This window comes from Stomoxys calcitrans, chromosome 1 (assembly GCF_963082655.1).
Source record: "Stomoxys calcitrans chromosome 1, idStoCalc2.1, whole genome shotgun sequence".
NCBI classification, from domain to species: Eukaryota; Metazoa; Arthropoda; class Insecta; order Diptera; family Muscidae; genus Stomoxys; species Stomoxys calcitrans.
Window position 1 is genome coordinate 101254091 of NC_081552.1, and position 25879 is coordinate 101279969.

General features: G+C 36.5%; 1 protein-coding gene across 3 annotated transcripts in view; it reads right to left on the minus strand.

Annotated features, from left to right (window-relative positions):
• Positions 1-25879, minus strand: part of LOC106089903 (delta-1-pyrroline-5-carboxylate dehydrogenase, mitochondrial) — a 106275-nt gene that overhangs the window by 33159 nt on the left and 47237 nt on the right. For all 3 annotated transcript variants that reach the window (XM_059363288.1, XM_013255898.2, XM_013255897.2), the window contains exon 6: positions 7285-7652. In XM_059363288.1, the coding sequence (XP_059219271.1) occupies positions 7285-7652 (368 nt within the window). The remainder of the gene's footprint in view (positions 1-7284; positions 7653-25879) is intronic.

Consider the following 25879-nt stretch of genomic DNA (forward strand, 5'->3'; position numbering starts at 1 on the left):
AGCATTCATTCCATTTTTAAAAAGAAATTGCTTGTGAAGCACTACGATTCGGACAATTGGATCACGTGTCCTGAGATCAGGTTTCATCAATCGATGGCGGATTTTGGCTTATAAAGGTTATCTTCGAGATAGGAGTGATGATAACTGGACGAGATATTGCAAATGGCGGAACCGCGCTAAGAAAGTGAAGAGAAGGATTAAGAAGAATGTACAATGTGCTCTATTGGATAGATGTAGTACTTTTAGGGGTTTTCTGGAAGTTCATTACAAATAATGAACTTCTCAAAACCAGTTTCTCAGTTACAACTGGCAGCTCTCCTATGGTACTTAATGAAATTAACCTTTCATTTCTGATGTACAAGGCAATGTCCAACAATTTCACTAGCAGTGAAACGCCGATCACGTTTCTCCATTTGTTAGAAGCTTTCTAGGGTTTTCGTTCAATAATTTTGTTACATGTAGAAATCTGATCATGTTCTATAAATTCTATAAATGCCGTAATCCTTTATTCCTAGTGAATTTGTTTTCATTTTCTTGCTCTATTCGAGTTAATCAAATACTCATACCAAAAGTTCTACCCGATATGGATGGGATGCTTTATTTTAATTTACTTCCTAACCCCTTTCGTGTATTCAATTATACCAATGATACATATCGAAAGCCATCGTGCGGCAGAGGTAAGCATATCCGCCTATGACGCCGAACGCCTGGGTTCAAATCCCGGCGTGAACATCAGCAAAATATTCAGCGGTGGGTATCCCCATACTAATACTGGCTGCATTTGTACACTCGTAGAAAAAAGTTTGCTGAACATAGAAAACACTGTCTGCTGAATATTAGCAGTTAATTTTGCTGCTTTTTTTGCAGTAGTTCTGCTATTACAGTAGTAGTTCTGCAATTTCAGAGCAGCAGGCTTACTGCTGAAAAGTCTGTTGTTTGCTGCAATGACTGTTGCTTATTTATGAAGGGGATGTTAGAAGAAAAAATAAAATGTAAATGTGTATCCCACTGGATGTTTATAATCACCACTGAATGTATACTTCCCATAATCTTTTTATACCCTCCACCATAGGATGGGGGTATACTAATTTCGTCATTCTGTTTGTAAGTACTCGAAATATTCGTCTGAGACCCTATAAAGTATATATATTCTTGATTGTCGCGACATTTTATGTCGATCTAGCCATGTCCGTCCGTCTGTCTGTCCGTCCGTCCGTCTGTCTGTCGAAAGCACGCTAACATCCGAAGGAGTAAAGCTATCCGCTTGAAATTTTGCACAAATACTTTTTATTAATGTAGGTCGGTTGGTATTGTAAATGGGCCATATCGGTCCATGTTTTGATATAGCTGCCATATAAACCGATATTGGGTCTTGACTTCTTGAGCCTCTAGAGGGCGCAATTCTCATCCGATTTGACTGAAATTTTGCACATAGTGTTTTAGTACCACTTCTAACAACTGTGCTAAGTATGGTTCAAATCGGTCCATAACCTGGTATAGCTGTCATATAAACCGATCTTGGGTCTTGACTTCTTGAGCCTCTAGAGGGCGCAATTCTCATCCGATTTGACTGAAATTTTGCATATAGTATTTTAGTATCACTTCTGTGTTAGGTATGGTTCAATTCGGTCCATAACCTGGTATAGCTGCCATATCAACCGATCTTGGGTCTTGACTTCTTGAGCCTCTAGAGACCGCAATTCTTACCCGATTGGAATGAAATTTTGCACTAAGTATTTTGTTATGATATCCAACAACTGTGCTAAGTATGATTCAATTCGGCTCATAACCTGATACAGCTGCCATATAAACCGATCTGGGATCTTGACTTCTTGAGCCTCTAGAGGTCGCAATAATTATCCGATTTGCCTGTACAACGGATCGTCTCATGACCATCAACATACGTGTTTATTATGGTCTGAATCGGTCTATAGCCCGATACAGCTCCCATATAAATCGATCTCTCTATTTTACTTCTTGAGCCCCTAAAGGGCGCAATTCTTATTCGAATTGGCTGACATTTTACACAGGTCTCCAACATATAACTTAATTGTGGTCTAAACCGGATCATATCTTGATAACGCTCTAATAGCAGAGCAAATCTTTTCTTATATCATTTTTTGCCTAAGAAGAGATGTCGGGAAAAGAACTCGACAAATGCGCTCCATGGTGGAGGGTATACAAGATTCGGCCCGGCCGAACTTAGTACACTTTTACTTGTTTTCTTTATATTTAGATACAAAAGGCCATTCCAGTCATATAGTCATAAAAATGCGAGCGTGCTCAGCCACATTTCGAAATGTTTATTAATGGATGGATCAGGTAGCTTCTTTACAGAAATATTCCACAAATTAAAATCATCTCTTCCAACAAAATTTCTAAAAAAATCTAAAACAAGTAAAAGCGTGCTAAGTTCGGCCGGGCCGAATCCTATATACCCTCCACCATGGATCCCATTTGTCGAGTTATTTTCGTGGCATCTCTTCTTAGGCAAAAAAGGATATAAGAAAAGATTTGCTCTGCTATTAGAGCGATATCAAGGTATGGTCCGGTTTGGACCACAATTGAATTATATGTTGGAGACCTGAGTAAAATGTCAGCCAATTCGGATAAGAATTGCGCCCTTTGGGGGCTCAAGAAGTAAAATAGAGAGATCGATTTATATGGGAGCTGTATCAGGCTAAAGACCGATTCAGACCATAATAAACACGTATGTTAATGGTCATAAGAGAATCCGTCATACAAAATTTCAGGCAAATCGGATAATAATTGCGACCTCTACAGACTCAAGAAGTCAAGACCCAAGATCGGTTTATATGACAGCTATATCAGGTTATGGACCGATTTGAACCATACTTGGCAAAGTTGTTGAATATCATGACAAAACACGTCTTGCTAAATTTCATTCCAATCGGATAAGAATTGCGCACTCTAGAGGCTCAAGAAGTCAAGACCCTAGATCGGTTTATATGGCAGCTATATCAGGTTATGAACCGATTTGAACCATACTTGGCAGAGTTGTTAGATATTATAACAAAACACGTCGTGCCAAAATTCATTCAAATCGGATAAGAATTGCGCACTCTAGAGGCTCAAGAAGTCAAGACCCAAGATCGGTTTATATGACAGCTATATCAGGTTATAGACCGATTTAAACCATTCTTGGCACAGTTGTTGGAGATCATGACAAAACACGTCGTGCAAAATTTCATTCCAATCAGATAAGAATTGCGCACTCTAGAGGCTCAAGAAGTCAAGATCCCAGATCGGTTTATATGGCAGCTATATCAGGTTATGAACCGATTTGAATCATTCTTGGCACAGTTGTTGGATATCATAACAAAACACGTCGTGCAAAATTTCATTCCAATCGGATAAGAATTGCGCACTCTAGAGGCTCAAGAACTCAAGACCCAAGATCGGTTTATATGACAGCTATATCAGGTTATGAACCGATTTGAACCATACTCAGCACAGTTGTTAGAAGTGATACTAAAACACTATGTGCAAAATTTCAGTCAAATCGGATAAGAATTGCGCCCTCTAGAGGCTCAAGAAATTAAGACCCAAGATCGGTCTATATGGCAGCTATATCAAAACGTGGACCGATATGGCCCATTTACAATACCAACTGACCTACACTAATAAGAAGTATTTGTGCAAAATTTCAAGCGGCTAGTTTTACTCCTTCGGAAGTTAGCGTGCTTTCGACAGACAGACGGACGGACGGACAGACGGACGGACATGGCTAGATCGACATAAAATGTCACGACGATCATGAATATATATACTTTATGGGGTCTCAGGCGAATATTTCGAGTAGTTACAAACAGAATGACGAAATTAGTATACCCCCCATCTTATGGTGGAGGGTATAAAAAAATGCCTAAAGTAATCAAAACCAAGTAACAGGCATACATAAAAAATAGCTTAACATTTTTTTAGCAGATTTTGTTTGCTGATTTAACTGATCGAAATATTTGCTAATACACCAGCCCTATGTTTTCTGAAACAGCAGTGATGTCTGCTGAAAATGGAAAATTTCAGCAGACAAAAACTGCTGTTAAAACTTCTCTAAACGGATTCGGACTTCTCAAACGGACTTGGCATAAAAAAGGAGACCCCTTATCATTGAACTAAAACTTTAATCGGACTGCACTCAATGATATGAGAGAAGTATCCCGTTCCTTAATGGAATGTCCATGGGAAATTTAGTATTGGTATAACGAAGAGGAGACCACCGTGACGCAGAGGTTCGAATCCTGGCGAGACTATCAGAAAAAATTTTCAGCGGCGGTTTCGCCCTCCTAATGCTGGTAACATTTGTGAGGTACTATGCCATGTAAAACTTCTCTCCAAAGAGGTGTCGCACTGCGGCCGGCCGTTAGGACTCGGCTATAAAAAGGAGGCCTCCTTGAGCTTAAACTTGAATCGGACTGCACTCATTGATATGTGAGAAGTTTGCCCCTGTTCCTTAATGGAATGTTAATGGGTAAAATTTACAATTTCCATAAAAAAAACTCCTTCGACACTTTGATGAGATAAAATAGCACGATTTCTCTTTCTTTCATTTTGTCCTTTCGTAAATTGCTTGCTTTCTTTTTGTTTCTGATTATAATTATTTTCATTTAATGAAAAATAATAAAATTAAATCAATTTTTGTTGAAAATTAGTAGATTTTGCACACTATAAACTATCCTAAAATTTGGCTTTAGTTACACAATTTATATTTCATATTGTATTTTTTTAATAGGCTCTTATAGGGCTTTAAAATTACAAAATTCAGAAATATATATAAAACAAGTAAAAGCGTGCTAAGTTCGGCCGGGCCGAATCTTATATACCCTCCACCATGGATCGCATTTGTCGAGTTCTTTTCCCGGCATCTCTTCTTAGGCAAAAAAGAAGGATATAAGAAAAGATTTGCTCGGCTATTAGAGCGATATCAAGATATGGTCCGGTTTGGACCACAATTAAATTATATGTTGGAGACCTGTGTAAAATGTAATCCAATTCAAATAAAGTACAAGCCCCCAATTGTACTTTATTTGACATAGTTGTTGAAAGAAACATAAAACAAGTAAAAGCGTCTTAAGTTCGGCCGGGCCGAATCTTACATACCCTCCACCATGGATCGCATTTGCCGAGTTCTTCTCCCGGCATCTCTTCTTAGGCAAAAAAGGATATAAGAAAAGATTTGCTCTGCTATTAATATATTATTACATGTTGGAGACCTGTGTAAAATGTCAGCCAATTCGAATAAGAATTGTGCCCTTTGGGGGCTCAAGAAGTAAAATAGAGAGATCGATTTATATGGGAGCTTTATCGGGCTATAGTCCGATTCAGATCATAATAAACACGTATATTGATGGTCATGAGAGGATCCGTAGTACATAGTTTCAGCTAAATCGGACAATAATTGCGACCTCTAGAGGCTCAAGAAGTCAAGATCCCAGATCGGTTTATATGGCAGTTATATCAGGTTATGAACCGATTTGAGCCATACTTGGCACAGTTGTTGGATATCATAACAAAACACGTCGTGCAAAATTTCATTCCAATCGGATAAGAATTGCGCACTCTAGAGGCTCAAGAAGTCAAGACCCAGATCGGTTTATATGGCAGCTATATCAGGTTATGGACCGATTTGAACCATACATGGCACATTTATTGTATATAGTAACAAAACACGTCGTGCAAAATTTCATTCCAATCGGATAAGAATTGCGCACTCTAGAGGCTCAAGAAGTCAAGACCCAAGATCGGTTGATATGGCAGCTATATCAGGTTATGGACCGATTTGAACCATACTTGGCACAGTTGTTGGATATCATAACAAAACACGTCGTGCAAAATTTCATTCCAATCGGATAAGAATTGCGCACTCTAGAGGCTCAAGAAGTCAAGACCCAAGATCGGTTTATATGACAGCTATATCAGGTTATGGACCGATTTGAACCATACTTGGCAAAGTTGTTGAATATCATTACAAAACACGTCGTGCAAAATTTCATTCCAATCGGATAAGAATTGCGCACTCTAGAGGCTCAAGAAGTCAAGACCCAAGATCGGTTTATATGGCAGCTATATCAAAACATGGACCGATATGGCCCATTTACAATACCAACCGACCTACACTAATAAGAAGTATTTGTGCAAAATTTCAAGCGGCTAGCTTTACTCCTTCGGAAGTTAGCGTGCTTTCGACAGACAGACGGACGGACGGACGGACGGACAGACGGACGGACATGGCTAGATCGACATAAAATATCGCTACGATCAAGAATATATATACTTTATGGGGTCTCAGACGAATATTTCGAGAAGTTACAAACAGAATGACGAAATTAGTATACCCCCCATCTTATGGTGGAGGGTATAAAAATTTTGTTCCGCGTTGTCTATGGCTCCTGAATTAAGGCAATATGAATCTTGTCCTTGCTGATTTTCTCCATCAGAGCATGTGTTGCAGTCTCGCTACAGTGGAGGTTTATCTGTACGACCTCAATCATTGGTCCACAAATAAATGGGCATCTTAGGCGAGGGTGATGGTCTGTTCTTTAGTCTGCATTGAGTTTCCAGCCACTGCACTGTCTGATGCTTTAATATTAGGATCTTTGCCTATCCTAGTCTTCCGAATCTTGAGAAAGTCGGTAAGACTTAATACAAAATTTTAATGAAAAATGTTTATTTTTAAAATTCAAAACAACACATTAGTAACGTTTTCTCTAAAAAAAAAATATTTCGGTAAAAGTTTCTCTAAGAAAAATGTTCCTGAAGTTTTAAATATTTAATTTTTCCATTCCATTTTTCAAGCTCGGTGTTTTTCCATGTTTTAATTTATTGTATTTAATTATATTTCGCATTTCAATGAAATGTATGTTCAAAATATGATATATCTAAATGAGAAACGAACCCCGATTTCCTTATACGAAACATCGATAAATTATTTAAATAAAAATACCTCGCTTGAATTACACAAAATATCAAAAATTTTTTTTTGTGAAACATTTTTTTTGAAGCAATTTTGGAGTCGAGATTATCTTTACGACTCCAGGAAAATTGCTCCACTCCGACTCCGCAGACGTGGTTATAAGTATAATTATCGAATAAATAAATAAAAGAAATCGTTACCAACTATTCAAATTTAAATAGTTCACTTCATGTCAGAATCTATCGTAACGTGGAAAGCGGTATATTATAAGATAGGGAATTTTATGTTTTAGTTTTGGTTAGGAATTACGTCTTTTATTATAAACATTTCGTTAATATATTTTTACTTACTCGTCTTGTGCGAACACAGCTCCGGTTAACGCAAACTGAGTTGTTGTATGCACTAGGTCCATAGTTTTTTGAAGATCAGCATCTTTGTAAACGTAGATGGTCAATACGGGTCCAAAAATTTCCTCAGTCATAATTTTATCTTTGGGATCGGTTGTTTGTACAATGGTTGGATTGATGAAATAGCCCTTGGCATCCGAATAAGTGCCACCAGCTAAAATTGTTAAATTTTTACTCTTTTTGGCATGTTCAATGTAGGAAGTAATGCGTTTAAATGCTTTATCGTCAATGACAGCCGACGTGAATGCTGAGAAGTTTTGAACATCATCGATTTTCAATTTGGTTGCTTCGGCAACTAGACCATCTTTAATCTGTAAACGATGTACAATATATAGGGTAGTATCAGAAGGCAGGTATTGTATAGCAAACATATTTTAAGCAATATATATGTTAAAAGAGTACTTTGCCTATCGAGATTATAGATTTCTAGATTGTGTTGAAATAAATTTAAATTAAAACAGTCATAACGATGTTGACATAGACTAAGAGTTTATGTCGCTAAGTTGGTTTATGTCTGGTATTGTGTCCCCACCTAAGCCCACCTATGTGCCCGTATCTGTTAGCCACGAAAGCCGGGCAATGACATAGGAGATGCTCCAACTTCTCATCATCTTCCCCACATGCCCTACACATGCTATCACTTGCCGCACCGATTTTACATAAGTGAGCTCGTAGTCCTATGTGTTCCGTTATGATACCGAAAGCAATAATGACCTCCTTCTTACTTTCTCTCCATAGGATTTTCGTCCACCTAAGTGCCGGTATCTGTTAGCCACTAAAGCCGGGAAATGGTCCAACGTCTTATCATCTTTCCCACATGCCCTACACGTGCTATCACTTGCAGCACCGATTTTACATAAGTGAGCTCGTAGTCCTATGAGTTCCGTTATGATACCGAAAGCTATACTGACATGCTTTTTACTTTCTCTCCATAGGATTTTCGCTGTTCCTTAGGGTTACATGCACTTTCGACGCTCTTAAATCGGACTGCGTCGACCCGAAAAGCTTCCGGTTAACCAAGGTTATTAACGCGTGTTCTCTGGCCTTCATTGCGAAATCGTCTGCTTTCTCATTCCCAGTTACTCTGGCCTGGCACCCAAACGATGCGGATCGTGCCATCCTCAGAGAAGGCGTGAATCTCCTTCTTACATTCCAAGACGGTTCCTGATCTTACCGTCCTAGTTGTTATTGCCCTTATGGCCTGTTTACTGTCCGTAAAGAAGTTCATACTCGACGTCCTCGCGTTAACGCCACACTACCTCACGTATTATGGGCAGGCAGTCGAAAACAGACCTCAGTCCCTGAGTTCTCAGTATAGACCTCCATGCCCACTTTGTACTCTAGCTTTGATCCATCCGGTTACGATTAGAACCGGGTCCACCCTATACTGGTCTAAGGATTGGATCCGTTTGTCGGTTCGAACATTGTTAAACGCCCCCTAGATGTCAATGCATACCCCCAATGTGTACGTCTTGGTTTCAAAGGATTCTCTATTTCATGCACAACTTTGGCATGCTGTTTGTAAATGTGAAGTTTGCTGGATGTCCTACTCTTTATCATGGTACCCACAATACGTTCCATGTATTTTGAGTAGAAAGGACGAAAGGCTTATTGGTCTTTAGGTCCTTCGTGTCTCATAACTTGCCTTGTAGGGCTTTGATATAAATACCATCCTTGACTCCTGCCAGGCTTTCGGAGTATATGCATGCCCTAGGCACGATGTGAAAATAATGGCCAGATGAGGCGTCAGATAGTCGGCCTCCTTTTGTATTAACGCCGGAGTTATTGCATCAGGTCCGGTTGACTTTAATGATTTGAAGCTCTTCAAGACTTCCTTGACCATAAATTCGGTTTAGATAAAGCTTGATCAACCCCATTATTCTAAGATTCCGGTGTCTCCGTGAGTCCCGTCCTATCCTGTGGAAAATGTTTTTTCATCAAAAGCCTCAACATGTCCTCCGTTGTCTCTGCTCTCACTCCCATGTCGTCTACTAACGTTTCAGCTTGGACATGGGTTTTAACGCTATTGTCCTGGGTGCAGAAAAGCTTCCAGGAGGCACTTTTGCCGATCTGGTAATTTTATTGTATTCCTTGAGCCGTGTGTGCTCTGTTAAAAAGTCTGCGGACCAGAGTTTTTCTTGGGCTGATTTCCTTTCCCGAATAGGACAACTATCTTTGAAAGACCCCACCAGTGAAGTCGTAATCCTGTTTACATTGTCGTCAGTGTCTACTATGCTTGGACAATCTAAATTATCTTGCCCCAACCCTTCTTTTGAGTAGTCTTCCGAATTTTGTCCAGTTAGTTTTCAACTTATCCGAGAAGCTTATCGGATTCGGTGCTGGCCGTGCTATTCGAAGTCTAATGTAGCTATGGTCAGAGAAAGAGTGTTCCTGTCGGTGATTGTCTCGTCGTCTTTGTTAGGCGGTATTGAGCCACCTGCCACTGCACTGCCCGATGTCTCAACATGAGGACTTTCACCTATCCTAGTCTTCCCAATCTTGAAAAAGACAGCCTTGCTCCCGTATTGCATCATGCCTTCAGTCCTAGCAAAACTTGTCACGGTGACTTGATCAATGCCAACCACAAGAAAAGTTCCTTCCTCCTTCTCTTCTCTGTGAAAGACCTCCAACTTCTCTGCGACCAAACCTTAGTTTTGCTTGCCCAAGAATCCCAACATGCGTTCCGTCGCAAATTCCTTGATGACCCCGACGCCTTTGTGAGCTGGGATATGTCCATCTTTCTCACCAGGTCGAGCTTTGCGCCCCCAGGGCGCGTGGATATCCCCGACGAGCTTTTCGACGGCATCAGTACATTCCGCCGATGCAAAATGCAGCGCAGCTCATCATTTGTATGGGTGGACCATCTACAGAGTTCCACACATGTTCGAAAATTCGCTCGTTAACCAGATACCCCATTTGAGACCGATTATCTGGTGGTATCCGACCGGATATACTGCCGATAGCTATGATTGTATAAGTTATCTCATCTCTATTGTGCTTCCATGCCACTCTGGCGTAAGAGGGCGGTTCCTTACCTTTCCCAGCGTCCATCTTGCCCTTCCGCGATGGCTGTGATATCCTTTTGGAAGTCACAGTCCTCCATGAAAACTCAGGGGTCGTGTGCGCTTCCATCGTTTCTGGCCCGACTTGGTCTCCCTCCGAAGGACACTGTCAGGAGTCTCCATTGCGGAAGGGCTGGCTTGGTCTTCCCAGAGTACTTGAAAGCGGTATTCTTGTGAGCCTTACCCAAGTCCTCGCACTGACGACTGATTGTGCGCTTGAAGCATTACTCTCGACTACCCACACCTATGGCGGGCAAAGGCTTTAAAATTTTTCGTAATAGGTACCTATTCTGTGATACGGATATTTTCTTCGAGAAGCAAAATGAAAATACGGCCGTCCCACTCAACGTTTACTTTAATGATCTGTATATTTTCCGAATGTTTGTCAAAAGCACGCTTACGTTCGAAAGAGTGAAGCTAGTTACTTGGAATTTCGCACAAATACTTTTTATTATTGCAGGTCGGTTGGAATTGTAAATGAGCCAAATCGATCCCTGGTGTGATATAGCTGCCATATAAATCGATCTCCCGATTTACGAGGGTGCAATTATTATCCGATTTGTCTGAAATTTGAAACTATGACGTTTTCTAAGACATTCAACAGATGTATCAAGTATGACCTGAATCTGTCTAAAACCTGGTATAGTTCCTATATAGGACGCAGTTCTTGTCTGATTTGGCTGAAACTTTGCACAACGACTTCTGCTACGATATTAACCTTCGAGCCAAATATAGTCTAGAACCTGATATAACTCCCGCATACCCCGATCTACCGATTTGACTTCTCAAGACTCTAGAGGGCGCAATTACTATCCGACTTGGCTTAAATTGTATATTATGACGTTTTCTAAAACATTCAACAGATGTATCTAGCTGAATCTGTCTTAACCTGATAAAGCTCCCATATAAATCTATCTTCCGATAACACTTCTTGAGCCACTAGAGGGCGCAGTGCATGTCTGATTTGGCTGAAATTTAGGACAACGACTTCTCCTGCGACTTTAACCTTCGAGCCAAATATGGTCTGAATCGATCCGACAAATGCTACCCAAGGTGGAGGGTATGTAAGATTCGGCCCGGCTGAACTTAGCACGCTTTTACTTGTTTTTAATCTCAATAATTACCAAAATGAATAATCAAGGTTTTTCAGCCGCTTCAAGAAACGATGTGTGCACCCACACATACGCTTTTACACATTATTTTACTATTTACTTTGGACGTGGTCTTAGGAAATAATTCTTAATGTAAAGTCAGGTGAAATCAAAACAGGTGAAATAGCGGAAGAGGCGAAATACATACATACGCATATGCCTGCATAGGCAGTTAGCAGTACTTCGAAAAAAAGGATTGGTGACAAAAATTTTCCGAAATAGTACCGGAAGTGGTTGTCCCACTTCCCACATAGTACGTATAGGTCCGCAATTGGTACTATTTGGTACTTTCTTTGTGTTTGAATTTTGGAACTTAGGTACACCATGGCAAACTTAATTTGATGACTAGTAGATTTTTTGGAAATTTGTAAATTTAAGTACTAAAAAAAGTACCAAAAATATACGAAATGGGTGAACTTTATACAGGGCGGATGGATAGAGCTAGGATTTAGAAATTTGTCTTAAAAGACGACTGCTGAATAGGAAAAATTGGAAAAATAGTACTGTATTGGGAGAAATGGTACGTTTAGTATCGCAGTTCTTACCATTTTGTACTTTCTTTACAGATGGAGCTATGGGTGTGAAATTTTGCATGTCGGTAGAACTAGGAATTATATGATGGGCGACTAAATGATATATTCAAAATTCGTACATTTTGGTAACAAAACTAGTATCATTTGGTTCTTTTTTTTGATGTAGCTAAAGCTCCGAAATTTGGCATGTAGATACAACGAGGAAAAATATGATGGGTGACTAAATCATCTATTTAAAACTCTAACATTTCGGTACCAAAATTGGTACCATTTGGCATTTCCTTTGTTGAGGAAGCTACAGGTCTGAATATTGGCATGTTAGGTACAACCAAGAAAAATATGAAGGGCGACAACATTTTTTTGGTACTATTTGGTAATTTCTTAACAGATGGAGCTAAAGGTCTGAAATTTGGCATGTAGGTACAACAAGGCAAAATATGATGGGCGACTTAATGATCTATTTAAAATTTGTACATTGTTGTAGCAGAAAGTGTAAAATAATACACAAGAGCTCATCTTTGCCTACAGCGAACGGGGACAGCTACAATTAGCAATTTGACAAACATTATCTCAGTCATGACCAAAATGTTTCATGTGGAAGAAAACGTACTAATTGTGGTGCAATATGTACCTTGAAAGTATATATTGGGCGACTAGAAGATATTTTTATTCGTGCATTTAGGTACTTAAACGTACAAAATGGAAAATTCTTTACGGAGTAAGATAAAGCTCTCAAAATTGGGATACAGCTGTACCTTGACGACAAAATTTTGGGCGATCAGAAGATTTTTTTCAAATTCGCACATCAATGTATTAAGACAAACGAAATAGTACTTTCTCTACGAATTGAGCTAAAGCACTCAAAATTTGGTATCGGGAAAACCTTGACATTAAATACAGGGGCGCTAGAAGATTTGTTTTTAATTCGTGCATTAAGGTACTTAAATATACAAAATGGTACTTTTTTTACAAAGTGATCTTAAGCTCTCAATACTGGGATACAGCTATACCTTGACGACAAATTTTGGGCGATCAGAAGATTTTTTTTCACAATCGTACATGAAGGAACTTAAACAATAAAAATGTTACTGTCTTTAACAATTGGGCTAAAGCGCTCAAAATTGGGATTCATTTATACCTTGACAATATATATTGGATGGCTTATTGTTATTATTGGTACTATTTTCTTTACGGGAGGGGACAGATATCTGAAATTTTTTACGCAGTTGTTACAAAACTTCTTAACATTATAAACTGAATGACTACCATTGTTTTGGAAGTCCTACACTAAAAAGGGGGTACCAAAAACGGGGATAGCAAAGCGGACCACAGGGATGCTAGTTGTTAATAAATACATTCATGAAAATAATAAGAATAATGTTTGTTTCTTTCTTTCCTCGTCTAAGCCTACAAATTTCAAAACCCATGCTTTGAAAACTAAATAGAGTAACTGCAGAGTCTAGCTCCATAAAAATTCAATGTTGTTTTCTAGTCGCCTATGCTTTCAAGGTAACAATTACACCACAATTAGTAATTTTTCTTTCACTTCTACTACGATTTGATACGACATATCGATTTTTTTGTCAATACTGTGATAATTCGTATCAAGATGATTAATTCTAACTGTCCCCGCTCGCTGTAGATTAGGATAATCTATTTCGTACTATCTAGCACTTTTTTATACCAATATGTACGAACAGAACATTTTGTCACCCATCATGATCCACATCGTTTGGGTGCCAGCCCATAACGGAGTAAGGGGCAATGAATAAGCAGACGATTTGACAGTGAAGGCCAGAGGACTGCCGTCAATAAACTTGGTTAACCTGAAGCCTTTCGGGTCGACGCAGTCCAATTAAAGAGTGTTGGCTACGAACGCGCATGTAATACTGTGTAACAGCGAAACGGTCGGTAGGACGACGAAAATTCAATGAGGAGATACGGATTGTAAGAGGACTAGGCTATTGCTAAAAGAAAGCAATCAATGCATACGAGCTCATTTATGCGGTGCGACAAGTGATAGCATGAGTAGGGCATGTGGGGAAGATGATGAGACGTTGAAGCATTTCCTTCGTCATTGCCCGGCTTCCGCTGCTAAAGACAACGGCACTTGGGCGAAGACACAATACCAGACATAAACCAATAAAGGGGCGTGGTATGAAAATCATTCCCGACTTAAATTTTCTTTTTCGAGATTACTTTAGTATTTAGAACGCACAACAAGCCAATAACTGGCTTAGGTATATGTCCATAGTGGTACGGGCTGGATGAATATCCGCGTCCTCTTTTCAACCTAACCTAGTCACCCATCATATTTTTCCTAGTTGTACCTACATGCCAAATTTCAGACCTGTACCATCATCTATAAAGAAAATACCAAATGGTACCAAAATGTACGAATTTTAAAGAGATCATTTAGACATCTAGCAATAAGTTCTTGATCGAGTACTTTCCACTTCTACTTTAGTTTTCATTTTCGTTCCAATTAGCATTTGAAATGGTGTTGTATCTACGCTTCGCTGGTACGATGAGTTTATAAGCTGTTGTACAGCGCTACCATGCTTATGCCACTTTTGTGGATCGTCGATACTCAATTTCGACAATACGGATATGATGATACTGTTTAATCTTTCAATTTGACCATTAGCACTAGGTAGTCCTGTGGTGATTTTAATATGGGCAATGTTTTCGTCTTCAGAGTAGGTCCTAAATTTATCGCGCGTAAATGCTGATCCACTGTCCGAAATTATCTTTGCAGGTTTACCAAAAATTTTACTTTGAGTCGTTAATAGGGAAATAGTATCTTATGCAGAAGTTGTCTTCGTGGAATATAACCAAAAACTGTCGATCAAGGCAAAATGTGGGTACAAAGTTTACTGCTTGATTGAAGAAGTCCAAGAAAATCGATATGGTAAGTATGTAATGGAGTGGCGTCTTTCGGTATCGGCCTAAATTCACTTTCTTGCTTACCAGGTTTCCGGTATGAAACTATACAAGGGATACAGTTTGATATCTGCTTCTTGATTCTCTCTTCTAATTTTGGATTGAAAATCAAGTATTTTGTCTTCTTAACAAAGAAGTGTCCTCTCTCATGAGCGTTTCTAATGATCTCGAAACGCATTCCCTTTGGTACAACAGGTTTGTAAAAGATATCTCCATTAATGCAGTCATTCTTAAAGTCGGGCTTATCTTTTAAAGCGTCTACATGTTTCATTTGTGTTTCGGGGCGATGTTCAATAACATAATCGTATTGTAGGAATTATACCCAACGAGCAACCCTAGTACGCAAATCTTTCTTGTCTAGTGTCTTTGTAAAAGTATTGCAATCAGTGACTAGCTTAAATCGAATTTCTATGAGATAAAATCTAAACTTCTCTAAGGCTTGTATGATTGCTAACACATCTAGTTCATACCTAGAATATTTCCCTTCAGCGTCGCTGGTTTTATGACTCATATAATAGACTGGGTGAAGAAGACCGTCTTGGGGGGACCTTTGCAAAAGTACCGCAATTGAAGAACTTGGTACGACGTGGAATGTTAAATCATATTTGTCGTCTTCGATCTCCGCTTCAAAATTAAAGTTGCCTATGGTTTAACTTTATTCACATTTGCGTTATTACCGAAGCCTACCAAATGAAAGTTTGATTGAAACAATGTTTACCCAAACGATTGTAAACGCTTTCGAAAACAATGTTGAATCTACTTCCTGTATCGAATAACGCCAGTAAATCGTGTTCTCCGAATTTCACATTCTTGCTCATAATGTCATCAAAAATTAATCGAACATTGATTGAACACTTGATTTGTCCATGAAATCTTGCCCTTTGCTATTGTTTTTGTACTTTAACCACATCATCTCATAACATTTAAGTTTTTCTTTAAAATCAATTAAATTACGCGCACCGTATAAAATTGCCTTATTTTATTTAGAGTCTTTAATATCTTCCATGACGTACTGTATCAAAGCACTGTCCTTTATGGAACCACGCGATGCTAATTCCTTCATATGCAGAAAGTATTCATGCACATTTTGAATTCTAAATATTTTTCTCAGCAATTGCGCACTGTTCATTGTTGACCTTTCATCTGTGCGGACTTATTTTTCAATCGCTCCAATAAAAGTACAAAGTTTTAACCATTTTGGCAGTCGATAAGCTGTAAATCTTCATCTATCAGCCTTAAATAGTGTACCGGTATTGAGGTGTATTCGAATATCTGCAGTTTATGGTGCAGTTTGCTTGTTATTAACGAAACAAATTAAAAAATACAAAACATTTACATTTACATTTGTTCTCCTGCACTACCTTTTGTACGTTGTGCGAAACAAACATATTGTATATTTGGCGACTATAAACTTTTATTGGAAATTGATATTTTAACCTTGTGTCAACTACCATCCTGCTTTGTCCCTGTTACTCAATATAAGCTTTAATTACACACATCTACATGCCGGCAAGTGGTTCCTGTATAAGCTGAGCTTTTCTTTGCAAGCATTTCTTGGTTTGATACATCCTTGAAAATTGGTTGTTGTACTTGCTACAAGACGAAGTAAGGATTCTTTTAAAATTATTGTTCCTGAAGATATAGTTTATCTACCTAATACTCAATCAAAAAACCAATTTTTATACCTTCTGTTGATACCTTTAATTTAGTTTATCAAAATGTTAGAGGTTTAAACACTAAATTATCAGCCTTATATTTTGAGAGTTACGATTTTAGTTACAATGTTATAGCATTTACTGAAACTTGGCTTCAAAGTAACATTTATGACAGCGAAATTGTTTGTCAAAAGTTTCTGATATTTAGACGTGGTCGTGTAAATAGTTCCAAAAGAAGAGGCGGTGGTATCTTGCTAGATGTTTCCTCTAAATTACCTACCGACTAAATTTTCTTTCCCACACCGGTTGATATTGAAATTGTCGCTTTTAAGATCTGTCTTAGCTATTTATCCATATTTATTACCTGTTTATACATTCCTGTGTTTAAGCATTCAAACATACATGAAACACATTTCATTTATTCTACATGCCTTCCAGTCTACAAGGTCAAACGATATATTAATCACTCTTGGTGACTTTAATCTGCCAGATATTAAATGGATTAAGAGTCTTAATATTAATGATTTGTTACCCACTGAAATGAATGAGAGTACTGAATAGTGCATTGGTCGGTTAATAAGTTTCGGTGTATCGCAAATAAATAAGGTCTATAACTTATGTGGAAGACTCTTTGACCTCATATTCGTAAGTATATCCCTGCAATATATTGTTTTTTCCTTTTGACCCCATTCCTCATCCAGAGTATAAATATCACCCAACTATAAACCTTCAGATCCCTCTATCGTTCCTTTCTACATGCCCTAGGAAATGATATCAAAATAAGTCTTTATATTGCTTCTCAAAGAAAGATTACGTTGAATTGAATTTACTTCTGAGTTCAATGGACTGGAATACTCTTCATTCCATGAATTCTTTAGATAAAATACTACAAACACTCTAAGATACTATGTATCAGAAACTGTTCCAAAGAGAGTACCCTTTACGAACGTTGGTCCATTGTGGAAATCCTGCGTTGTCGAAATTGAAGAACAGAAAGAATAAACTGAATAAACAACTGTATGACAAGTACATAACAAAGATGAAGAATGAGGTGATGTCGAATCCTAAATCCTTTTATGGTTTTATTAACAATAAACGTCGATGTAATTGTTTCCAATTTGGAAATTTTGCGGCGGATGATGATATTGGAATCTCAAATATCTTTGCATCATTCTTTAGAACGAATTATTTTACCAAATCGTACGAGGACACTTATATTTCCACAGTTTTGATGTTTCTACTGTGCTGGAAAAATCAAAAGTATTACAGCTCCTGGGTCAGATGGAATACCAGCATGCATACTGAAATATGCGCAAAATCTTGCTCTTCCTCTTTGCATACTCTTCAAAAAATCTTTATATTCTGGATATTTTCCTGAAATGTGGAAGGAGTCTTTAAGTCGTCTAAGAGAACTGACGTTTCCAATTATAGAGGTATCGCGAAACTTAATGCTATACCAAAATTATTTGAGAAACTTGCAACAGATTCAGTAACATTCCAAATATCGTCTATGTTATCAAGATACCAGCATGGGTTTTGAAAACATCGCTCGACATAAACGAATATTATAGAGCTCACTACGGTTGTGAACGATGGATTTAGAAAGAAATACCAGACCAGTATTTAAAATGATTTCAGTAAGGCATTCGATAAGAAAAACCATAGATTGTTATTAACCAAGTTGCATTAAATGGGAATCGGTCCTTGGATAAAGTCGTACCTTATTGGCAGATCACAAATGTGAGTTCTGGGGTTCCACAACGGAGCCATCTTGGTCCTGAATTTTTTACTTTGTTCATTAATGACTTGCTGAATGTAGTACGCCACTCTAAAGTACTTATGTATGCGGACGATGTCAAAATATTTCTGTTGTATAATCTCGAGACGTATCAAAGTTTACTACAATCTGATCTTAACAGTTTTTTTGACTGGTTCATAAATAATCTACTGGAACTAAACATTAAAAAATGTAAGCATATGACCTTGTTTAGACTAGGTAGTATACAATGAAGTAATTATTTTAATGACCCCTTAATTGAATCTGTCTCATCTATGAAAGATTTTGGGATCCTTTTGGATCACCGACTAGACTTCCGCGAGCATATTTCTGTAATTACTAACAAAGCATATAAAACGCTGGAGTAAAGAATTCTCAGATCAGTTACTAAGCAGTTGTATATATCTTTTGTGCGTTGTATCTTAGAGTCTCAGGAATCGTGGCTGGAACCAGAAGGATTTGGCTAGCTATAATTACAGATTGAAATTAAATTGCCAACTCTGAAAGGTCGTCGCGTTATGCTGAATGTAACTTTTCTAGTGAACATTATTCATGGTAACATATTATCAGATTTTATTTAAGACAGCCTTTGTATAAACGTTCCAATCAGACCAACTCGTCATTATCAACTTCTTCAAATAAATTATTATACTACCAATTATGCAAATAATGACCCCTTGCGCCGCCTTTTCCTTGAATTCAACAAATTTTATAATCTAATTGATCTATCAGAAAGTCGTGAGACGATAAACAGGAAGTTAATTTTATACTTGAATCGTATATAGTATTTAAACATCTATATTCTTAAAAGCTCAACAAAATATAAATACTTACATATATTTTTGTTTGTACATATATATTTAGCAGTTAATTTAGTCTGTAAGGATTTTGTAATCTATAGACTTAAGATAACTAAATAAATAAAAGATACGAATTAAAGAGATTTTTTCAATTTGAACCAAGTCGTGATACCTCTTTCACTTGACATAAATAGTTTCGCTAAACCAGTCAATAATTTCTTTGCGAATACAAATTTCTGGAATTCATCCCAATGCATTACAGTTGCCATTTCCTCAAACTCTTCGAGCCACGATTTGATTGACAAGGTGCCAGATCCATCATGATCCGGATGGAATTTTCGATGTCTCTAAAGTTCATTCTGGATGCATCACGCTTGCCACATTCCACTGTGTTAAACAATGTTTGTTTATATTCAAGTCAAGACAAACTGTGCTCATCTTTTATAGCATGTCGTGCGGCACACAAGTTAACTTCATGATCCTGTTCCCGCTCAACTTCATCTGTTACGTCATTCTCTGCCTCGTCAGCCGAAACTTCATTACTTTTGCCTCTAATCATCACCAGAGTTTAATCGGCCTCATCGTCGTTTCTTGTTCGTCACCACCATTATCAACAGCAGCAGTAGTCATAAATTATTTTTATTAAAGCAGTAAAAAAGTTGCTTAAAAGAAAGGGCAACTTTCAAATCATTTGTTTATGAAGGTAATAAACACTTCAATTGGATTTTTGAGCTTAACATTAATCCAAATTGCAAACACAAATTCCGCAAATTTTTAAATTGAACGTAGCTTTTAATTTTTTCTGTGAGTTGATGGAAGCATGTAATCTTTTTCGGGCTAAGGGGACTGAAGATGAAGCATTCGGTTGCTTCGAAATCGCGATCTCCGTAGCCTGTCCGTTGTGGAACGACTAATTGGCCTTAAAAGGACACACAGAAAAAATAAAGATCTATATTTGACCGATTAAACATGGCATTTACTTATAAAAAACGTTTCAAACACGGTGTTAATTGCTTGAATAAATTTGGACATAGATATTCGATTTTCTTTTGTATTTGGAAAACTAGGCATACGTTGAACATATTTTTAACTGTACGAATTGAATTGTTATTTAATAGTTTAAATTAGCATTGATCAAGATTATACTGTGTTCCCTTTCACTTATGTGAAAAGAAGTGAGAATTAGTCGAATATATGCCTCGCTTCAATCATATACTGACACAAAGTGGCGTGGGTGCACAGAAAAATTTAAACCTAAAATGGACCAATTAAGCATGCTATTTCAAACCAGGTGTTAATTGCTTTAATAATTTTTGACATAGAAATTCGACAGTTTTTGTATCAGGGCAAGTGATTGGTGAAGAAGGCAAACACTAAACATATATTTAATTGTAGGTATTAAATTGTTATTCAATAGTATAAATTGTGTATTGACCAAAATTATATTACGTTCCCTTTCACACATATGTAATGCGAAAAGAAGTGCGAATGAGTCAAATACATGTCTATCTTCTATCACACACAAACAAATGGCGTGGGTATACAAAAAAAATGTATCAACAAAATTAGAAGTGTGTTATCAACTCTGCATAAAATGCAACTTTTTTATTATAATTTGAAAGTAAAACAAATTTATTGTGAAAAATGTTGCGCTGAAATAGTGTAATGCAGAAAAATGACGGATGTGAGCAAATAGAATGGATTAATTTCAAACGCAACAAATTGAAGGACATTGTAGAATGTAAACGTGCTATTTATAAATACATATTATTAACATGGAGGCCACTGTAGCGCAGAGGTTAGCATGTCCGCCTATGAGGCCAAACGCCTGGGTTCGAATCCTGGCGAGACCATCAGAAAAAATTTTGTAACGGTGGCTTTCCCCTCCTAATGCTGGCAACATTTGTGAGGTAATATGCCATGTAAATCTTCTCTCCAAAGAGGTGTCGAACTGCGGCATGCCGTTCGGACTCGGCTATAAAAAGGAGGCCCCTTATCATTGAGCTTAAACTTGATTCGGACTGCACTCATTGATAGGTGAGAAGTTTGCCCCTGTTCCTTAGTGGAATGTTCATGGGCAAAATTTGCAATTTACAACCTCATCTTATTTTCATATTTTATTATCCATATATATTGGGTTGCCCAAAAAGTAATTGCGGATTTTTCATATAGTCGGCGTTGACAAATTTTTTCACAGCTTGTGACTCTGTAATTGCATTCTTTCTTCTGTCAGTTATCAGCTGTTACTTTTAGCTTGCTTTAGAAAAAAAGTGTAAAAAAGTATATTTGATTAAAGTTCATTCTAAGTTTTATAAAAAAAGCATTTACTTTCTTTTAAAAAATCCGCAATTACTTTTTGGGCAACCCAATAGTTTATATCGACTTGGGCGTTGAAGATGGAAGATAACTCACGTGGATCTAATGATCTAATGATACGATTGGTATTTATTACGATTCAATTCAAATATGTGTGTATATAAATTATTTAGTTTATAGTACTCTTTAAAGACGGTGTTGCCGACAACGCAGAGACGATGTTTTCAACCAACTGTTTTTCTGGCCAAAAGTATTTCAGCATTTTATTTGTAGTTGTAAAGCCTTTATAACTTTTGAAACTATAAAGCTGGTCGTTTTGCAATTTTCTAACGGTTTGGAGTAGAGATATAAGCTTAAGCTTAATAATATAAATTGTGCTTTTCTGGGTTATAGCTGGTGACATGTACGATAAAAAAATAGTTAATAAAATATTTTTTTTTCACTGCTATAGTTTTGATTTCTTTATTAAAACTTAAAAAAAAACGTGCAATTATAATAGCGAAAAATATATAAAAAAGGTTATATTTAAGAGTCAAACAAAAATTTAAAGGAGTTCATATTGGAATATGTACATATATACAAACAAACTTTACTGTAATTTGTAAAGTTTTTACAGCATATAACAAAAACAAATTATATTAAATTTAAAACAGCAACAAGTTAAATCATTTTCCAAAGTGAAGCTTTTTAATCCTCATAAGTTTCATCTTCTGCTATGAGGAAGTGGTTCGCAGTGTAGCAACTCAAGTACTTGTGGTGGGAGAGTTAAACGTTTTCTCTGATTTAAACGAGTTAATTTAAGTGACGAAATAAAAGGATCATACCAAAATATTACCAGACATTATCGGAACATATTTTAACAACAAAATAACAAAAACTGAAACAAATCCATTTTTAAGGTATTAAAAACCTTTGAAAAATTTTTATTTTGGCAGATCTTGGCGGCTAGTTTTATAAAAAAAAAGTGAAAGGACAAAGTTGGGCTAAAAGCCAGTAAAAAATCTCGGTACTTTTATGTACTTTCTTAGTTTCACTCTATTCTTTTTGGCATTTTCTAAAAAAAAGTAAAAATATTTATTTAAAAAAACGCTAATTTCTCTCAAACGACGCAAGGTGACAACTTTATGTATATGTTTGTGAAAGCTCTTGTAAGTACCTTTAATTTCGGGTATCTCTTTGTTATATAACTAGTTTAAAAGTATATAATTTATCAAAGTAAAGTAGAACAAATATAACGGCGTGTAAAAGGCAAACAATTTTGTAAAGAACTGTTCAAATTTTACTAACCCCTAACTGAGATTTTTTTTTATATATGTCGAAACTCCATTTTTACTTTTGGCCAAAAAAATGGGTTATTTAATCATAGTGCAACAAGAGAAGCTCAAAAAGGAACCGACAATTTTTTTTTTAAGCCTGGGACCATTAAGAAAAAAATATCTATTTTAAGCGATATATTTCGTTCCTTAACCGCAATTTAATCCAATGAAATAACAAAAATTTTATTAATGTGAAAAATATCAATTATTAAGTAAAACTGTTATATAAAAGAAATGTCAAATTTCAAATAAACTTTAACTGGATTTTTGAGTTTATCATAAATCCAAATTGCAAAATTGGTAATCAATAATACAAATGTCCAGTCTATAATTTTTGGCACTTGCTTATCGCAGTCTGTCCTTTCCACTCTTTTTCATTTTCAAGTTCAAGGCAAGATCATTTTATTTTTGATCTCAACAAAGAAGGAGGTGAATGACTGCGGTAAGTATGTGTGTTGGTTTGCCTTTTATATTTTGTAATCCGTTACCATATTTATTACCGTAGAATGAACATAAATAACATTTATACATACATAAAAAAAGTTCTTTATACACTGGTGTTTAACGCAAGCCTCTTGCTCTTCAAGTAGCTGCCGCAATACTGCTCAATACATTAAAAGCTAACTTTTTTATTACCGTAGAATCCCTCCAAACATTTTCTATCGTGCACTCAAGGAAGTTGAAAACAATCTCAGGCGATATCATTTTTTACACTAATAAGTGTCTCGGTACGGGAGAAAACGTGCCACTTGGCGATATATACCCATGAGTGACTAAATAGGGACTAAAAAAGTGTAAAATTCGATTATCAACGTCATTAATAAAAATAAATTTTTATTTGCCTAATGTTTTTTTTTACCTTTTAGAATGAGGCTTTTTTATTTCTCTTTCTAATTTATTTATTCTCCAAACCAAGATTAATAATCGAAGGTTTTATTTGCAATGATTTTCTCTGACTGGGATTTGAACAGCCAACCTTACGATTGTGAGGCGTATGCTATCCCTTCTTGCTACCGGTCTTTCTTCATTACAGAAGGCTAAGTTAGCATACATTCTCTTGTTTGGGGTTTTTTGCGTTAGCGTCCAAAACAACAACAAAAAATCTGTTTTTAAATTTGTAGCAATAACAGTTGGTTATGAGAAACTAATTAGCGAAACATAGATGATAGAATTCCGACAGTAATGCATTTTGTTGTTTTAAATCATGAAATCTCTACAAACTATCATACAAAAGGACCTAAAAAGTGACTATTCTGGGAGGGAGTGAGAAAGTCGCTTCCAAATGTTTGGAGGGAAATAATTAACATTTAACATTGTTTTTTTTTAACATTTAACATTGTTTTTTATACACTGGTGTTTAACGCAAGCGTCTTGCCCTTCAAGTAGCTGCCGCAACACTGCCCAATACATTAAAAGTAACCAAATTTTGCCTAAAACTTCTTAAAAAAAGGTTTTTATTTTGATTTCTATTCTAAATAGAAACAAAACCAACTCCTGTTGGTTTCAGCTGGACAAAGAAAAAACAACAGATTAATAATTTTCTTTGAAATATTGTCTTTAAAAACGTTCTTCAAATTTTGTGGTTATAAATTTTTTTTAAAATTTTGTCTTTAAAAAGGATTTGATTGAAAACTTCTGGGTGTTAAATATACGAATATATCTTCTGAATAAATATTTTTAAAAGCTTAATATGTATAAAATACATATATTCTTGATCGTCATGTCATTCGTCAATCATCCGTCCGTCTGCCCGTCCGTTTGTCTGTCGAAAGCACGCTAACTTTCGAAGGAGTAAAGCTAGCCGCTTGAAATTTTGCACAAATACTTTTAATTAGTATAGGTCGGTGGGTATTGTAAATGGGCCAAATCGGACCATGTTTTGATATAGGTGCCATATAAACCGATCTTGGGTCTTGACTTCTTGAGCCAATAGAGCGCGCAATTCCTATCCGATTTTGTACAACGGCTTCACTCATGCCCTTCAACATACGTGTTTAATATGGTCTGAATCGATCAATAGCTTGATACAGCTCCCATATAAACCTATCCCCCGATTTGCTTCTTGAGCCCCTACAAGGCGCAATTTTTATCCGAATAAACTGAAATATTACACAATGACTTCTACAATGTTAAGCATTCATTTATGGTCCGAATCGGACTATAACTTGATATAGCTCCAATAGCATAACAGTTCTTATTCAATATTCTTTGTTTGCCTGAAAAGAAATACCGCGCATAGAACTCGACAAATGCGATCCATGGTGGAGGGTATATAAGATTCGGCCCTGCCGATTTTAGCATGCTCTTACTTGTTTTTAATTAGTAAATAAGCAGTCAAATTAAAAGAAAATTATTTTTTTGTGTTCAAATAGTTAATTTGCTTGTTTATTACAAATATGTTGGTGTTTGTAGGCGAAAAGTAGTGAGAATGAGTAATATATATGCCTCGCTTCTATCATATACCGACACAAAATATCAAGAATAGAATAGAAAGTGTAGTTTTTTTATCCCTCCATATAATTATATAATTATAATTGCAAAGCACAAAGAAAAAATATTGTGAAAACCGTTACACTGAAATAGCGAAAAGCGGAAAAAATTTGGATGTGAACAAAAAAATTGACAAATTCCAAACCCAACAAATTGGATATTATTTTATTTTAATAGATTATTATCAATATATAGATATGTTGACTTGGAAAACGGCGCTAAAGAGTGAAGATAACACATGTAGATCTAGATTTCGTAATACTGTGCGCAAAATGGTAAGATTGGTATTTAAAACAATTAATTTTTTAAAATGTATATAAATTGATTTATTTATAAGTCTCTTTACCATGTTTCCGTCGATGAAAAGAGGTTCATAATGGAAACGACAATTTTCTTTCTATTTTCCGAAGCTTGTGAACATTAAATAAAAATATATTTATATTTTTAAGGAATATATTTCATGTTTTCAAGTGAAAAATATCAATTATTTATTTT